This window comes from Anomaloglossus baeobatrachus, chromosome 1 (assembly GCF_048569485.1).
Source record: "Anomaloglossus baeobatrachus isolate aAnoBae1 chromosome 1, aAnoBae1.hap1, whole genome shotgun sequence".
Lineage (NCBI taxonomy): Eukaryota > Metazoa > Chordata > Amphibia > Anura > Aromobatidae > Anomaloglossus > Anomaloglossus baeobatrachus.
The window spans coordinates 82,251,519-82,270,029 of record NC_134353.1 but is presented as its reverse complement, the minus strand read 5'-3'; the positions used below and the strand labels follow the sequence as shown (position 1 = coordinate 82,270,029).

Here is an 18,511-nt window from a genome sequence, read left to right as displayed (position 1 = left end):
TACACCGGTGTAACGCGAGAGCAATGCAATGTTTCTCTCACCCTATAGACTTGAATGGGTGAGAGTGGAATGAAATCGCATTCCACTTGCAGCATGCTGCAACTGTTTTCTCATTCCAATTAGGGCTGAGAAAACAATCTCTCATGGGAGCTGCCCCATAGAGTAATATTGGTCTGAGTAGAATGCAATTTTTTATCGCATTCCACTCGCTCCGTATTACTTGTCGTGTGTGCTGATCCTTAAAGGAAGACTAGAGAAAAATAAGAAGACAACACCCACTTCCTCCTTCAGTAGTTTACAGAATAGTTACAGAGGAGTTACCAAACAGAAATTATAATCATTAGAAATGTTTAAAGTATCCTTGAGAAAAATAAAGGAGAGAAACACCACACCAATTATAAGTCAAAGGGAGGGAATTGGAAGGGTTCTGTCATGGGATCGAGAAAATGAAATTACCGGTACATGCCCTTTTTCCCTTTCACCCATGACAACACCAGAGACACTTTAGAGGAAAAACATCACCCTGAGGGAAGGACCACCAATTGTGATAATTTTTCAGAAGAAAACACCGAATGATGTTTCCTGGAAAACCAAAGAGTAAGGCGGGCTTTGCACGTTGCGACATCGCAAGCCGATGCTGCGATGTCGCACGCGATAGTCCCCGCCCCCGTTGCAGGTACGATATCTTGTGATAGCTGGCATAGCGAACATGATCGCTACGCCAGCTTCACATGCACTCACCTGCCCTGCGACCGTCGCTCTGGCCGGCGACCCGCCTCCTTCCACTTGACAAAGGCTACACTCCAGTAGCCGAAACGCGACGCTGTTATGTCAATATCCACGGAGGACTATGTCTTAACTGTTCATATGTTTATATGATTGTTTTATTGGAAACCAAGTAAAATAAAGCACCTGGAAATTTACGTATTTCTCCTCCTTGCGCTGGGCAGAACTCTTTACTCTTCATTACACTCAGGTAACAGCACCTGCAGCCCGAGCAGCAGAGGGAAAACTGAGCACATGGGATGGGTGAGCTGAAAGTTTTTCTTATTGCCTCCTTCCTAAGGGGGCGGGTCGTGCGGCATCATAGCGACGTCACACGGCAGGCGGCCAATAGCAGCAGAGGGGCGGAGATGAGCAGGATGTAAACATCCTGCCCACCTCCTTCCTTCTAAGTGCAGCCGGGAGGCAGGTAGGAGATGTTCCTCGCTCCTGCGGCTTTACACACAGCGATGTGCGCTGCCGCAGGAACGAGGAACAACATCGTACCTGTCGCTGCACCGGCATTATAGAAATGTCGGAGAATACACCAATGATACGATAACGACGCTTTTGCGCTCGTTAATCGTATCATCTAGGATTTACACACTACGACATCGCAAGTGACGCCGGATGTGCGTCACTTTCGATTTGACCCCACCGACATCGCACCTGATGTCAAAAATATACAAAACACATACACGTTTGCACATCTGCCTACCCCCACACATCATCAAATTGACATGCCCAGATATGTGGAGATTTTTTTATTGCTTTGCCTTAGACAACTTCAAGTGATATGGCCAGGTCTGGATAGTGAAAATTGTTCCACAAGACTATACAGATTTTTCCAATAACAAAGATGACAGCGCTCCTCCGGGTGAAAAAACATGCAATTCTTTATTCCATCAGTTGTATGACAGCAACATTTCGACCTGGTGGTCTTTATCAAGCTTGATCGAAATGTTGCTGTCATACAACTGATGGAATAAAGAATTGCATGTTTTTTCACCTGGAGGAGCGCTGTCATCTTTGTTATTGGTATGTTATTTCAAGTGATCCCTTGATCTTGGACGTGCGCTCCTGAGGTGCTGATTGTGCTGGTGCATAGGCACATAAGTTTTTTAACCAAGGTGCTGTGGACTTTTCTTTTTTGGATATACAGATTTTTCCGTCTTCCAACTCGTAATAGAAGTAGAGACTAAAACCTTATACTTTATTCATAACATATTAGCCTATGGCAAACGGTGCAATGGAACTTAGAAAATGCAAAAAGTCATGAGGCTGAAAATCTCATACAGAAGCTTTAAAAACAATATTATCATCGCAATCAAAGATTTCTGGGTAACAGATTGAATAAGAAATAGTAATGTGGCCACTCCAAAAATACATGAATATGAGCAAGAGGAAAATGAGTGCTGAAAGGCCAACCATAATATCAATAAATGTAATCAAATACCTTGTAGTATCAAAGTGTAAATATATTTATTAAACACAAAATCAGACAAGGCTAAAATCACATGGTACAGTAGAAAAAAGACATATAGAGTGCAGGAAAGTCAGTCCCAGAACAACATTCCCAAACAAAGGGACATCTGCCCAATATAGTGTGTCGTCCTGGACATCCCAGGGGTCACAGGTCATTACACACACCACATACACCCCCACCCCAGTAAGGTACCACCAGTCAACCAAAAGACCTGATTGCCTCCTTCAGAGTCAGACAGGCACATCAGGTGGGCGGACTCAGGCGGATAGACACGCCCTCCGAGGAGTCTGCTGGCCTGAGGCAGGAAAACACAAGCAGCGATAGATCGAGATTGAGTTAGGAGAGAGGAGTGAGAGCAGCACAGTTCTGCTTGAGGCCTGGGTTGGAGCCTAGGACCCCAGATCAGTCAGGCAGGCAGACGGTAGTGGCCGCCTGCAGGAGACCGGGAATACGACCGGTGGAACCGTAAGGGACCGGGACAGGGTAGTGGCCCACCGGAACCGAACCGGGGAGCCAACTGGATACCGGAGCACCAGGCAGGGTACTCAGACCCTGAACTAGGCTATAAGCCACCACCATAGTCAAATCAACTGAGTGCGGTCTGGACCTCAGGGGTTCATTCCCACCCAAGTTGAAGGCAACAGCCCAACCCGTCCGGATAGGTGCCACCGCCAGAGGCCAGAGATCCAAGGGGCCAGCATCTGCGGGTAAACGGGCTCCTATGACACATATACGCCGGGGAGCGGGCTACCGGTGCCCAGGCACAGTAGCCAAGATCACATACAGGTGCAGGAGAAAAGCGGACATTACCAACCTATCTGGAGAAACTGCAGCCGGCTGCGGGCACCGTTCGTCACCCCGTTTGCTTTACCAGCGCCTCCAGTGTCTTGTATCAGAGTGAGTACACCAGTGCCCTCAGGCACCGCCCCGCGCTGCATCACCACCTTGCGCCCTGCACCCCGGCCCCTCGCCAACTGGGCCCCGGGACCAACATCCCCTACCTACGAAGGGGTCAACACCTAGCTGCGCCCCTACACCGCTCCCGGGAGTCCCCGTACTTTCACCGCAGTGGTGGTGTCCACCATCACCACAACCCGTGGGTGACGTCACGAACTTCACAACTACCCCACCACCCCCTGCGTGCACCGCCACTACACCCTTACAGAGCGACGTGACCCCCGGGTCCAGAGGCGCTCGAGCCACGACACACGAGCCCGGACCCGAGCGGCTCGGCGGTCACAGCCGAGGCCGCGGGGCGGTACAGTACCAATATAAGAATATGGGCAAGCAGCACCCTGATACCATCATAAGAGGAAAACATTTCATCATATTACAAGTGAGTGCAACATTGCTGCTTAGTGCTTACCCATCTTAATAAAGTGCAGAAAATGCTTGGTCAGTGCCAGGGCAGAAGTCCAGTAATGGTGGGAGAAGCTTCTCCCACCATTACTGGACTTCTGCCCTGGCACTGACCAAGCATTTTCTGCACTTTATTAAGATGGGTAAGCAGCAATGTTGCACTCACTTGTAATATGAGGAAATTTTTTCCTCTTTTGATAGTATCAGGGTGCTGCTTGCCCATATTCTTATATTGCTATATTGGGCAGATGTCCCTTTGTTTGGGAATGTTGTTCCAGGACTGACTTTCCTGCACTCTATATGTCTTTTTTTCAACTGTACCATGTGATTTTAGCCTTGTATGATTTTGTGTTTAATAAATATATTTACACTTTGATACTACAAGGTATTTGATTACATTTTTTGATATTATGGTTGGCCTTTCAGCACTCCTTTTCCTCTTGCTCTTATTCAATATTATCATGGCGTATCGCAGACAAATCAATAACATGGTCAACTATCTCCAATTGATGACCAATATATCTTTGAGAAGATATGAACTGGACAAATGATTAGAAATACATGAGTACCTTTAGCTCACTTCTCACTCAAGGATGTACCACGAGGAGACATTCCTCATTTATACGATGATGAGATTGACTTAATTCAAAGTCATCATAGCTCTTTATGTATGAAAAGCACCACATGATTTCTCATGATGTTTTTTTGGTAATAATCAGAACAAGTTTACCTCAATCTTTCAAAAAGGTATTTATCTTACCAAGGAAAAAACTCACACAACGTGCTTAATGAAACATAAGATGTTTTAATCCTTCCATTGATTACTCCACTCAGCAGTTTAGAGACAGCTAGTCCAAACGCAGAGTCCAAATAGGAGCATAAGATGAGCGTTACTTGGTCTCTTCAGATTTTGTGGAAGTTTGCTCATCTCAACTGAGAGGCACTGAATGGACCCTTCTTTGCTTTTCTAGCGCGTTCTTCACTTTACCCTTATATTTCATGGTCAGGAGATAAGAAACAAAATAATTTATATCAAGGGGAAGAGAATGCCTGAGTCCCTCCTCAAGATCTAATTAGTGTATACTGCTATATTACACAAACCAGGGACAAAAACTATTGTCCCAAGCCATGGCTGGAGGCTATGCTATGAGACAGCAGGCCAAAAATGAAATGTAATCCCTAGACTTTTGGACTGCTCCTAGTAGCGAGTTACATCCTTGGGACCAACCTGACTGACATATTAATTGTAGACTTTGCTAAAGGCCTCTCATTCTAAAAATGTGCTCCATCTTCACAGCTTCTCAAGCTGTGTGGCCAAGCTCCTATGTCCAAAGAACAGAAAATAAAAGATGGAGGAAGTGGGCAAAACCATGAGGCTGGAGGCCATCCTATGATGTCAGAGGCTAAGCTATGAGATAGGAAGCTGGGCCATGAGGCAGGAAGCCAGAAGCGAAACCATGAGGCCAGAGAAGAGCAGAGAAACTCCTAGTGGAGAGTTACTTCCTAGGGACCAACCCAACTAGCATATTCACTGCAGACATTGATGGAGGCCACGCAGTCTAACAAGTTGTTTCATCTTTACAGCTTCTAATGCAACATGCTCCAAGTTCCTCTTTCGAAAGGACAGGAAATCACTGATACATAAATTGAGCGTTGTCTTCTTATTTTTCTTTAGGCTTCCTGTCCAGCTATAGGGTGGAGATTCCTCTCTCTCACTTATTTAAAAAATATTCTTCCCTTTAAAGGGTTATTCCAATCTTCTCAAGTTAGTATTATTGGATAGTTCTTGAATTTATTTTTCTGGTATTTGTAAACAATATCTTAAGATTGGCTGCAAATTTTAAAATTTTTATTTGTAGCTCGTTGACCGACCACAACTAGAAGCTGGCAAGGATTACAAAGCTTAAAGGGGTTTTCACAGTAACAAAGTTAATTTCCATCAGTAGATCTTGGATAAGTTCCACAATAGGATTTCATATAAAACGTTCATGAGCCGAGATAATCTTATATATGTGTCTCTGCTGTGCACTGTGTAATGGCCGTGTTTGACTGTACAGGAACATTGACTGATCATATGACATCTCTTGGGCCAGGGAGGAAATAAAAAAAATATACAGGCACTGTAAAGAAAAGAAAAGTGTTTTTTCAAAAATGGGTGAAAATTTTAATAAGCAGTAAAATGCTAAATTACTTTTGTAATTGTTATCTTAAGCTATGTGCGCACAATGAGTTTTTGGTGCAGAAATTTTCTGCACCAAAATGTGTATCTTGTAGCAGAAAAGTTTTGGTGCGTTTTTGTGACGTGCTTTTTTAGGTGAAATCAAAGGCTGGAGGGGTTAAAAAACACAGGAAAAAAACACCATTAATTGACATGCTGCAGATTTTTTTCTGCCCCCCAAAACTGCATGGAAAAATTAGCAAATTGCGTACAGCACTTCAGAATACTCATTGATAGTGAGGGACGATCCCGATCTGTACTGATCACATAGTGAACTTGTACACGATCCCGATCACAAGCTTTCCTGGGAAGCTCGTGTTACAGATCGGGTACAGATCGGGTCCAGGGGCTGTAAAAAAATCAACACATTATTAAAAAATATTATAAGCATACTTGCAGGTCCCTCGGCGTGTCCTGCAGACTCTGTCTCCCAGCCGTTGCTTCCGCGTCCAATCATTGCTCTTCCGCCGGTAACCAGCACTGACTTACAGGACCTTCAATGATGTCATAGCCATGTGACCAGTCTGGTTGTACAGACATTGGCTTACAGACTGGTCTCATGACTATGACGTCATTGAAGGTCCTTTTAACAAAACTTTGACTGCCATTGTGCGAGTGTCACATCACGGCGCACAATCTCACCACAGGAGCAAGTCTGATGCACATATTTCCATGCAGCTCAGGTTATCCTGCCTGGAGATTGTCCGGCATGGGGGGGTGATGCCAATGAGAGATAAATAGATGTATAATGACGTAGCATTCCGGGGTATGTTTGATTCTCAGCGCGGATAAAGCAGACGGCTACGGGCTGCCACACACATCTGCCTGGTGTTACCTTGACTGGCAATCAAAATACAGGGAAGCCCATTTATTTTGTTTTTTAATTTAAAAAAGTAATAAAAAAAAATGTGTGGGCTCCCACCGTATTTTGATCACGATTCAGGTAAAACTAGGCAGCTGGGGGCTGGGATTCTCCGCAGCCCGCAGCCACCCCTGAAAATGGTGCATTGTTTCTTAGCACCATTTCCAGGCGCTTTACCAAGCTCGTTCAGCTGCACTGGTAGCACTGGCACGCTGAGTAATCAAGGGGTTAATACCAGCTTTGTATTCTCAGATGGTACTAAGCACAAAATTCATGGTGTCACACCAAATTAGACATAACCACCATGATTTTCTAGTAAACAATAAAAAAATCACAACACACAGAAGTTTTTTTTTTTTATTAGAAAAAAAACAAAAAAAATTATATAGAGACTCCATCTTTATTATAAAAAAAACTCCTTAGTCCAATGTAATCCACAGGGACAGCAATGTCAACTCTGCTTCATCAGTCTGTACAGACACATTATATACACAGTGAGAAGCAGAGAGCATTGTCAGCTCTGCTACATCACTCTGTACAGAGCAATGTAGCAGAGCTGACAGTGAGGGGATGATTGCACTTGCGTCTTGCATTGCATCACCCTGCAAAGCTTGACACTCTCAGGACAGGAGCAGTCAGCTGTATGAAAATATATGCAGCTGACCGCTGCTGTCGCGAGAGTGTGCACGGTGATGTGATGTGACACTCCACAGTGACAATCCAAGCTCAGTTAACAGCAGGACCTTTGATGACGTCATAGTCATGTGACCAGTCTGTAACCAATGAGGAAATGCAACATTCACACCTGACTGGTCACATGGCCATGACGTCACTAAAAGTCCTGTAACCCGGGGACACAGCAATGATCGGACGTGGAAGCAGGACCGGCTGGGAGACCGAGTGTGCAAGACTCGTGGCGGGACTTGTAAGTATAATGGTTATGATTAACTATATTCTTTATTTTACAGCCCCCCGTCCCATCCCATAACTGTAAAGTTCAAGATCGGTGATCGGACGCAAGATCATGTTCTCGATCTCGATCCCAATCTTTACAAAACGATCGGGTGAGGCTCCTGATCCTGACCATTGGGGGGATCACCCACCACTTCTCATTGACTTTGCTGGCATAAGGATAGACATGCAGATTTGGCAACAAACTGCACCAAAAAATGCACGGCGCATAAGGCCTAATGCGGGCGTCACACGATACGATCTATGATGCGATCGCACGAGCGATCGTACCCGCCCCCGTCATTTGTGCGTCATGGGCAATTAGTTGCCCGTGGCACACAAAGTCGTTAAACCCCCGTCACACGTACTTACCTGCTGAGCGGCCTCGCTGTGGGCGGCGATCATCCACTTCCTGAAGGGGGAGGGACGTTCGGCGTCACAGCGACGTCACACAGCCGCCGGCCAATAGAAGCGGAGGGACGGAGATGAGCGAGGCGTAAACCTCCCGCCCACCTCCTTCCTTCAGCATTGCCGGTGGGACGCAGGTAAGCTATGTTCATCGTTCCCGGGGTGTCACACGGAGCGACGTGTGCTGCCCCGGGAATGATGAACAACAGGACGTGCGATTTTTAGAAAATGAGCGACGTGTCAGCGATGAACGAGAAGGTGAGTATTTCTGCTTGTTCATAGCTGTCACACGCTACGATATATCAAGCGATGCTGGATATGTGTCACTTGCGACGTGACCCTACCGACATATCGCACGATATATCGTCTCGTGTGATGCCCACATTACAATGTTCATATATGAAGATGGGAATGACCCTTTAAAGTAAACTTAAAAATCATCTCTGAAGAAAGTGAACATTTTCTGAACGCCATCATGGGTAAGGTATACTTTTTTATTGTCTCACAATTTCTTTTACAGGTGCAAAAATATTATTTGAAGGAATCAAGATCAGTCAGAGGTATTTATTTAACCATTCAATATTTTATTTCCCATTTTAAGTATAAGACTTTTTTTTTATTATTTGTATTTATAATATTTATCCATGGATAACTTGTAAGTGAGGGACCACAGTCTTCACATAATGTTGGATGCAGTATATTTGCATGATCATGACTAGAGATTAGAGTTGAGCGCGGTTCGCGGTTCGAGGTTCTCCAGTTCGCGGCTTGAGTGATTTTGGGGGCTGTCCTAGAACGAACTAGAACTCGAGCTTTTTTGCTAAAGCTCGATAGTTCTAGATGCGTTCGAGAACGGTTCTAGCAGCAAAAAAAACAGCTAATTCCTAGCTGGCTTTCCGCTGTAATAGTGTAAGTCACTCTGTGACTCACACTATTATGACATTTCAGTGTATAGTGTGCGGGAACAGCGCATTCAGATCACTGCTGTATGTATAATGGCGATCGCCATTTTTTTTTATTTTTTTTTCCCTTGTCTTCCTTCCCTAAGCGCGCGCATGTAGTGGGGCGGGCCAGCATGTCAGCCAATCCCAGACACACACACAGCTAAGTGGACTTTTAGCCAGAGAAGCAATGGCATGTGTGATAGGATGTCCATGTCACATGTCCCTGCATTATAAAACCGGACATTTTCCTCCAGCACGCCATTATCTGCCTTCTGCGTCCTTGGTGTCAGACATCACTGGCGCAGCTCCTATCGCCGATACTGCTGTGTACGCTCCATACACAGCGCTGGACAGCATAGGGATAGCACTTTCTATCAGTCCTTTTAAGGGCTAATACCGGCAGGGTCAGAGCCATAGGTGACAGTCAGGGCCGTGAAAACAGAGTTTAACAGCTACACAAGATGACAGCGTCTGTGTAGCTAAGGTCAGGGATTTCCTCGCTGCATTTCCCCATTAGGAGGGATAGAAAGGCAGGCTTCCTTTCCTCTACCCAGAGACCCACAACCCTGCCACTGTACCCTCCTGCCCTTTGCACACTCCAACTCATTGTTACTAAGCCATTATACTAGCAAACACTGAGTGAACTTAGTGGCAGCCTAAACATGGCTGTTGGACTTCTGTATCATCCCACAAGTGCAAAGATATTTGCAGCACCTCTGCCTGCATTGCACACCCAAACTCATTGTTACTAAGCCGTTATACCAGCAAACACTGAGTGAACTTAGTGGCATCCTAAACGTGGCTATTGGACTTCTGTATTGTCCCACTAGTGCAAAGATATTTGCAGCACGTCTGCCTGCATTGCACACTCAAACTCATTGTTACTAAGCCATTATACTAGCAATCACTGAGTGAACTTAGTGGCATACAAGAAGTGGCTGTTGTACTCCATTAGTGCCCCACTGGTGCAAATCTATGTGCAGCACCTCTGCATGACACCCACCTGCCCTGTTTTTTAATAAGCTATAATGATAGCAAAAAATACTGCCATTTAGTGGCATCATAGAACTGGATGTTGTATTTCATTATTGTCCCACTGGTGCCAAGCTATTTCTAGCACCTCTGCATGACACCCTCCTGCTCTGTTTTTAATAAGCTATAATGATAACAAAAAATACTGCCATTTAGTGGCATCATAGAACTGGATGTTGTATTTCATTATTGTCCCACTGGTGCCAAGCTATTTCTAGCACCTGTGCAGGACACCCTCCTGCTCTGTTTTTAATAAGCTATAATGATAGCAAAAAATACTGCCATTTAGTGGCATCATAGAACTGGATGTTGTATTTCATTAGTGCCCCACTGGTGCCAAGCTATTTCTAGCACCTCTGCATGACACCCTCATGCACATTTTGCTACGCTAATGTTATAGCAAACTCAGGGAATTCATTGCTGCATTTGATAATTCGGAGGGATAGAAAGTGAGGCTTCCTTTAGCTTTTCCTTCTGTTCATAGACAGCATCTCCAAGTCCACACCCGAAGAGCAATTTCTCCTCCACGTTTAAGTGTGGAGAGGCAGCTAGTGCGCATGCGTGTGCCGATTTACCCCAGCTGCAGCCTAACTACAGTGTTTCGCCTAGTGAGTATGCTCAGCCTGACTGTGCCATTCCTAAGGCTAAGTCTTCATTTCGGGATACAGCGCATGCTCCCACACTAAGTGTGAAAACCTCTTTGCACAGGTACTTGTATTCTGTGCCGGGTCTAAGTCCTGTTTTGTGCCGAGACACCATGCTAAAGCTGATAGTCTTTTTTCAGAGACTCTATTTCATGCAACTGACCATGCTCAGGCACTTACTGCATCAGAAACTAGGTCCGGTAATGAACTCTTTGGCCCTGCCCTTGATGTGGGGGGGCCCATATAGACCACAGGGCATCAGGTGTCCTGACGATGTGGCCAGGCCACTCCCAAATGGCTTGCAGAGGCCCGCCCCTATGACTTGTCACCTCATTATTGATGGTCAGACGATGACTGGTGAGGTGTTTGTGTCGTGGCAGCCATGAGGTCATTATTGAAGTTGCGGTTCCAAATAGGACGCTAGTTATGCCACTCATGACGTGTCACTCTGCTTTTGTCTCCAGGAGGTGCATTGTGGTCCACCCTGGTTTGGGGCGGACCCAGGTTATAAAACGGGCTGGAGCCAACAAGGAGGTGCGCAGTCTTCTATTATGCTCCGAAAGAGCACACCTCCATGTGTTGAACCCATTGCGGCTTTAGGCCAGAGGTAGGCAGGGATAGGGCGTCGATGCAGGCCGCCACCACAGTTGGTAACGCAGAACGGTTAAGACCAGCTCCTGTCCTACAAGTCCTGCTTGTGCAGCCCAGTGGCATTAACAGGCCTGCTGCTGCTGATGCGCCTGCTGTCCACAGGTGTGGCCCCAATACACATGTCAGCGTACTTAATGGCCCCTGTGATGTTAACAGGGAGTTCCTGGGCTGGGTGGGCGTGTGGACCCTGTGACGCTAACAGGACTCCCAGTCTCAAGATCTGAGTGGCGTCTAACTTGGTTCAGGCTACTATTAGTTTCATAGCCACACAGATCTGTATCCACCTAACCTTCCAGTTGCCAACCTCTCCTTTTCCATCTGGGAGCACGGTGGACACTGACTGCTGATGGGGATATATACCTTTCTCTTTCTTTTCTTATTAATTTTCGTTATATAGCGGTAACATAGTATATACCACCTTATCCAAATCTGCCAGTCCCACTGTAACAGATGGTGTTTCTTCATCAAATGTTACTTTTGCTTAACCAACAAACCCACGGACAAAAACTTTTTTCCCCTTTCCAACACACCTGTTCCCCTTTCCACCAGCATTTGTCCTTTTTCAACTCATTTGGTATATGACCAAAAGTGCAACTCTGCAGGGACACCGTACTCAATGCCATCTCAGCACAGCAGCCAGCCCTGGTCCCTCAGATGTGGACAAGTAAAAGCCCATTTCTTCCTATCCATGACAAAGCGTTGAGATTCACTCTGTGCAGCACTGGTGTTTACTGGAAAAGCAGATCTAAGAATCCGTACCACCTTCTGCAGATACTCCTGTATACGTGCGTCCCTTTCTATGGCAGGAATTATTTCGCCAAATTTTGTCTTGTAACGGGGATCTAACAGTGTGGCAACCCAGTAGTTAGCATTACTTCGAATTCGTACAATCCGAGGGTCATGTTGTAGGTAGTGCAGCAAGAAGGCACTCATGTGTCTTGTGCATCCAGGAGGACCAAGTCCTTGGTGTGTTGGTGGCAGAGAGGTGAGAATCGTGCCTCCTTCCTCTGCCCGCTCCCCCCAACCTCACACAACCGAAATGTGAGCAAGCTCTCACTCATCTGCTGAGTCTTCCATGCCCATCGCCAGTTCGTCCTCCATTTCTTCATGGGCTCCTGCACCTTCCTCAACAATTTTTGCTGATACTATGCGCCCTTGTTAATCCCTCTCCCCCACCGTCCCTTGACTTCCGCCTAGGTGCCGCTCACCGTCTGGACCTTGTAGATCTTATTATCCCTTCTGCATATGACTCCTCCTGTACTTCCTCCCCTTCCTCTTGGACCAACACCTGACTCCGAATAATGCATACAGTGTGCTCCATCTTGTAGATGACCAGAATTGTCACACCGAGAATGGCATCGCCAGTGCTAAACATCTTCGTCAATATTTGTAAACTGTGTAGAAGGGTGCATAGGTCCTTGATCTGACACCACTCCAGCAGCGTGATCTGCACCACCTCTGGATCAAGTTAGCCCAGGGTATACGTCATACCGTATTTCAGCAGGGCTCTGCGGTGCTGTCACAGACGCTGAAACATGTGCAGATTCAAATTCCTGCATGTCGGAACATCGCATTTCAGGCGTTTAACCGCCAGACCCTAAGACTTCAGGAGCGATGAAAGTTGTTGAGCTGCTGGGTGCGAAGGATGAAAGTGAGCACATAGCAGCGTGCCCGCTGCACAAGGCCATGTAGGCCGGGATGGTATTTTAAAAATTGCTGGAGAATCAGATTCAACACGTGAGCCATACAAGGCACGTGTGTCACATTGCCCTGACGAAGGGCCGCAGACAGGTTTGCATCATTGCCGCACACGGCTGTTAAGTCACCAACGTAGTCCACTCAATCAATTTGTACTCCGGTCGCCAGGTGACAACGTGTTCCTTTCGTGCATAGTGCTGATGATGGGAAAGGAGTCGATGCCTGCGGCGCAGGTGGACGCAGGTTATGGTCACCCACTGGGTTGCGTTACCTTGACAGATACAGAACCACAGGCTGAATGTAGGTGGTGGGTATCTCACAGATGAAGTACCATCATTCAGCTGCAACCAATGGGAAGACACCACACCCTTTTTTAGGCCCCTCCTGTCTGCAGACCACTGCCAGACAAAGCTATGAACCTCTTGTTACTGTTACCCCCAATTCAGTTTTATGATTTTGTGTGCTTGTTACCTGACTACTTTTCCTGCTTGCTGTTTATGTACCTCGTTGGCTGATCCGCATTTCACCTCTGCTTGTTTTCTGATTAAGTCCTGGCCGTCCCATTCTGTTCCTCTTCCTCAATTAATGTTTTGACCCTGCCTGACTACTATTCTCTGGAACTGCAGCCTTCCACAGGTATTGATCAACTTGGGCCCTGTGTAATTCCAAATCACTGTATAGGGGTTAAAGGGTTTCAGGGTTCTGGGTGTCCAGCTTGGTGAGTGGCTTCCCTCTAGCCTATCCTTTACAGCCCATCTGAGTGTGTCGATCCAGGCAGGCATTACACCGTGCCCTCTGCAGAAGGCCATGTAGGCCGGGATAGTGTTTTAAAAATTGCTGGACAACCAGGTTCAACACGTGAGCCATACAAGGCACGTGTGCCACATTGCCCTGAAGAAGGGTCGCAGACTGGTTTGCATCATTGGCGCACCCGACCTTCCCTGACTGCTGGTTGAGTGTAGACAACCATTGATGAAACTCGGTCTCACTCTCCAGAGCTAACCATCCACAATTCCTCAGCAGTGTCTCACATTTCCCCTACATTTCAAAGTAAACATTTGACCGCCTGATGGCCTTGAGCTCTGCTGCCAGCATAGTAAGGAGGTGTGTGGGATTCCTTGGGCGCAGTTACAAGGAAGGGTGGCCTGACCACACAGGGTTTGGGCCGAGGTGGAGGACCCACACGAGGTTAAGGAGGCAGAAGCAGTGGAGGAACTTGTACATACAAAGGAAGGATTGACACACAAGTCGTGTGGACGGCAAGACTTGTACAGCAAACCCTTCTCCATCTCTCACCATAGTAACCCAGTGCCCAGTCAGCAACATGTAACTCTCCTGTCCATGCTTACTGGTCCAAGTATCTGTGGTGAAATGCGCCCTGTCACACACAGAGTTTCTCATGGAATCGGTGAGGTTGTGTGCGACCTGCTGTGGTAGCGCGGGCACGCCTTTCTTGGAGAAGGAGTGACGACTGGCCATCGGCTCTTGGGGCACTGCAATGGGCATAAGGTCTCGAAAATCCTCAGTCTCAAAAGGGTGTAAAGGCAGCCTTTCTGTTGCCAACAAGTTGCAGATGATGAAACTCAACCTCTTAGGCATGTCATGCCCTTGGAAAGTCATGTAAAACACAGCGAGGGGACTCCAACCACAGTCTCCCTCGTTGCCACTAATTGGGCCACACACACCCCACTTGACTGGCATCAGTTGACCCCCCTTTTGAAAAAGAAAAAGATGCTTTGCATGAAGCACTCTCAAAAATACGCGTGCCTTTCCCGTCCCCTGGATGACCCAGGGGAAGAAAAGTCCTCTGAGAGCCATGACTTGTTCATCTTGGTTCTTTTAGAAACACAGCGAAGGGAGTCCAACCACAGTCTCCCTCGTTGCCACTAATTGGGCCACACACACCCCACTTGACTGGCATCAGTTGACCCCCCTTTTGAAAAAGAAAAAGATGCTTTGCATGAAGCACTCTCAAAAATACGCGTGCCTTTCCCGTCCCCTGGATGACCCAGGGGAAGAAAAGTCCTCTGAGAGCCATGACTTGTTCATCTTGGTTCTTTTAGAAACACAGCGAGGGGACTCCAACCACAGTCTCCCTCGTTTCCACTAATTGGGCCACACACACCCCACTTGACTGGCATCACTTGATCCCCCTTTTCAAAATGAAACAGATGCTTTGCATGAAGCACTCTCAAAAATACGCGTGCCTTTCCCGTCCCCTGGATGACCCAGGGGAAGAAAAGTCCTCTGAGAGCCATGACTTGTTCATCTTGGTTCTTTTTTCAAAAGCGAGGGGACTCCAACCACAGTCTCCCTCGTTTCCACTAATTGGGCCACACACACCCCACTTGACTGGCATCACTTGATCCCCCTTTTCAAAATGAAACAGATGCTTTGCATGAAGCACTCTCAAAAATACGCATGCCTTTCGCCTCCCCTGGATGACCCAGGGGAAGAAAAGTCCTCTGAGAGCCATGACTTGTTCATCTTGGTTCTTTTACAAACACAGCGAGGGGACTCCAACCACAGTCTCCCTCGTTTCCACTAATTGGGCCACACACACCCCACTTGACTGGCATCACTTGATCCCCCTTTTCAAAATGAAAAAGATGCTTTGCATGAAGCACTCTCAAAAATACGCGTGCCTTTCCCGTCCCCTGGATGACCCAGGGGAAGAAAAGTCCTCTGAGAGCCATGACTTGTTCATCTTGGTTCTTTTACAAACACAGTGAGGGGACTCCAACCACAGTCTCCCTCGTTGCCACTAATTGGGCCACACACACCCCACTTGACTGGCATCAGTTGACCCCCTTTTGAAAAAGAAAAAGATGCTTTGCATGAAGCACTCTCAAAAATACGCGTGCCTTTCCCGTCCCCTGGATGACCCAGGGGAAGAAAAGTCCTCTGAGAGCCATGACTTGTTCATCTTGGTTCTTTTACAAACACAGCGAGGGGACTCCAACCACAGTCTCCCTCATTTCCACTAATTGGGCCACACACACCCCACTTGACTGGCATCAATTGATCCCCCTTTTCAAAATGAAAAAGATGCTTTGCATGAAGCACTCTCAAAAATACGCGTGCCTTTTGCCACCCCTGGCTGACCCAGGGGAAGAAAAGTCCTCTGAGAGCCATGTTCACATTGTCAGTGGACAGACACGTGTGCTTATCTGCCAGCAGACCCCCAGCAGCACTGAAGACAGGTTCCGAGAGAACGCTGGCTGCAGGACACGACAAGATCCCCAAGGCGTACGTGGCAAGCTCAGGCAATTTATCCAGATTGGAAGCCTAAAATGAGCAGGGCTCAAGTTGCACAGTAATGGCATCGATGTTTCCTTGCATATACTCATATATCTGTGTCTCCTCCTCTTTTTCCTTGTCCAGCTCTTTTGTTTTCGCATGAGTATATGTCCTTGTCACTTTCCCATGTGTTTGTGTTTTGTTGTGAGTTGTTTGTCACCTTTTGGACACCTTTGAGGGTGTTTTCTAGGTGTTTTTATGTGTTTGTGATTGCCTGCCATTGTTTCCTATGCAGTTCGAGTTCGGTTCGTCGAACGTTCGACGAACCGAACTCGAACGGGACCTCCGTTCGGCGAACCGACCTCGAGCCGAACCGCGACCGGTTCGCTCATCTCTACTAGAGATGAGTTCTAGATGTGGATGTTCGGGTTTGGCAGTTTTGGCTGGACTTTAGTTAAACGTTTGTTTCAGGACCCAGACTTGACCTAAATTTGTTCTCGGACCGCAAACCTCATATAAGTCAATGGGGACCCGAACTAATGGGATCGACTCAAGTAACAAGTATAATGAAAGTCAATGATTGGCAGTTCAGCTCTCCGCCTTCATACAGCCAGCCATAAACAGCATTTCCAGGGGAGGGAGCATGGGTATTGTTTTGGTTTTTTTTAACACACAGCATTCAAAAACCCAGTGAGAGCAATTCAGAAACTACAAGTGGCTATCACTGGGCCACGTACCAAGTGTACACAAGCACCCGGATGCTTGATCAAGAACAGCACTCGGATGTGGACTTTTTTATTAGAAGACAATGTTCAGGTTTCAGCCCCCGACACCTAGTGTTCAAAACGTACATTGGCCTTTACTGTTCATGTTTGATCATCTCTAATCATGACTTAATGCTGTCAGCTTTGACAGTCCACCCCTTAGTGTTACTTGGAAGTGGTCACTAAACAGTGTCCAGAGCTGTGTTGTTCCATTCCATATGATTTATACATCAAGACACTGCTGGATCTTACAACAGCTAATAGGTGACAGTGTCAGTAATCAGACCTCACCTGGATGCTATTCTGATACCGATCCTCATAGTAGTGGACTATGCCTTTAATATTGTTTGTCAATTCTTAGGGGTACTTTGCATGTTGCGACATTGCTACTGCGATCTCGTCGGGGTCAAATAGAAAGTGACGCCATCCGGAGCCGGTAACGACGTTGCAACGCGTAAAGCTTAGAAGCACCGATAAACGATCGCAAAAATCGTCGAAAATCGGTGATCTGTGTAGCGTCGGTCATTTCCATAATTTTGCTGCAGCGACAGGTACAATGTTGTTCCTCGTTCCTGCGGCAGCACATATCGCTGTGTATGAAGCCGCAGGAGCGAGGAACATCTCCTTACCTGCCTCCACCGCCAATGCGGAAGGAAGGAGGTGGGCGGGATGTTTATGTCCCGCTCATCTCCGCCCCTCCGCTTCTATTGGCCGCCTGCCGTGTGATGTCTCTGTGACGCCACACGACCCGCCCCCCTAGGAAGGAGGCGGGTCGCCGGCCAGAGCGACGTCGCAGGGCAGGTAAGCGTGTGTGAAGCTGCCGTAGCGATACGGCAGCTATCACAAGAGATCGCATCTGAGACGGGGGCGGGGACTATCGCGCTCGGCACCGCTACAATCGGCTAGCGATGTCGCAGTGTGCAAAGTACCCCTGAGGTTTTCTTTTTCTTTCCACGCTGCATTTTCCAGATAGTTCTTAGGGACATTGGCTGTATGCGTCTGTTTTCCTACCGCAGAATAAATTTGGAGCCAATCAGACACCTTGATGATATTGAATGAGGGCTAAGTATAAGGGCTTATTCAGACAACCATTCCGTTTTTGCAGTCAGCAAAATATGGTCTTGTTTTTCCATGGATGCATCCATGTGGCATCCCGCATTTGTCCCGTTCCATTCAATATATGGTTCGTGTGACATCTGTGTGACTTCTGTCTTTTTTTTATGGACCGCAAAAAAATGGGAAGGAGAGTTACATGCAGTCCAGGGTATCTGGTCAGATGCTGATCCCCATATAAAGTCTGTTGGGAACAGAATCTGGGGCAAAGGGGTAGGAGCAAGCGCTATATACTCACTTATCACCAATGGGAGTCACTAATTTGGCAGTTCGGGTCTCCACCCACAAGGAGCCAACCATAAACAGATCACTTCCAGGACAGATGGGTGGGGTTTTTCCTTTTTTTGGTGCACAATACATCTGACCACGCTGTTATTAC

General features: G+C 47.0%; 1 protein-coding gene across 1 annotated transcript in view; it reads left to right on the top strand.

The window, feature by feature from the left end:
• LOC142281522 (uncharacterized) overlaps positions 1 to 18,511 on the top strand; it is a 68,003-nt gene that overhangs the window by 20,744 nt on the left and 28,748 nt on the right. The window contains exon 4 of the mRNA XM_075332926.1: positions 8,567 to 8,606. Coding sequence (XP_075189041.1) covers positions 8,567 to 8,606 — 40 coding nt within the window. The remainder of the gene's footprint in view (positions 1 to 8,566; positions 8,607 to 18,511) is intronic.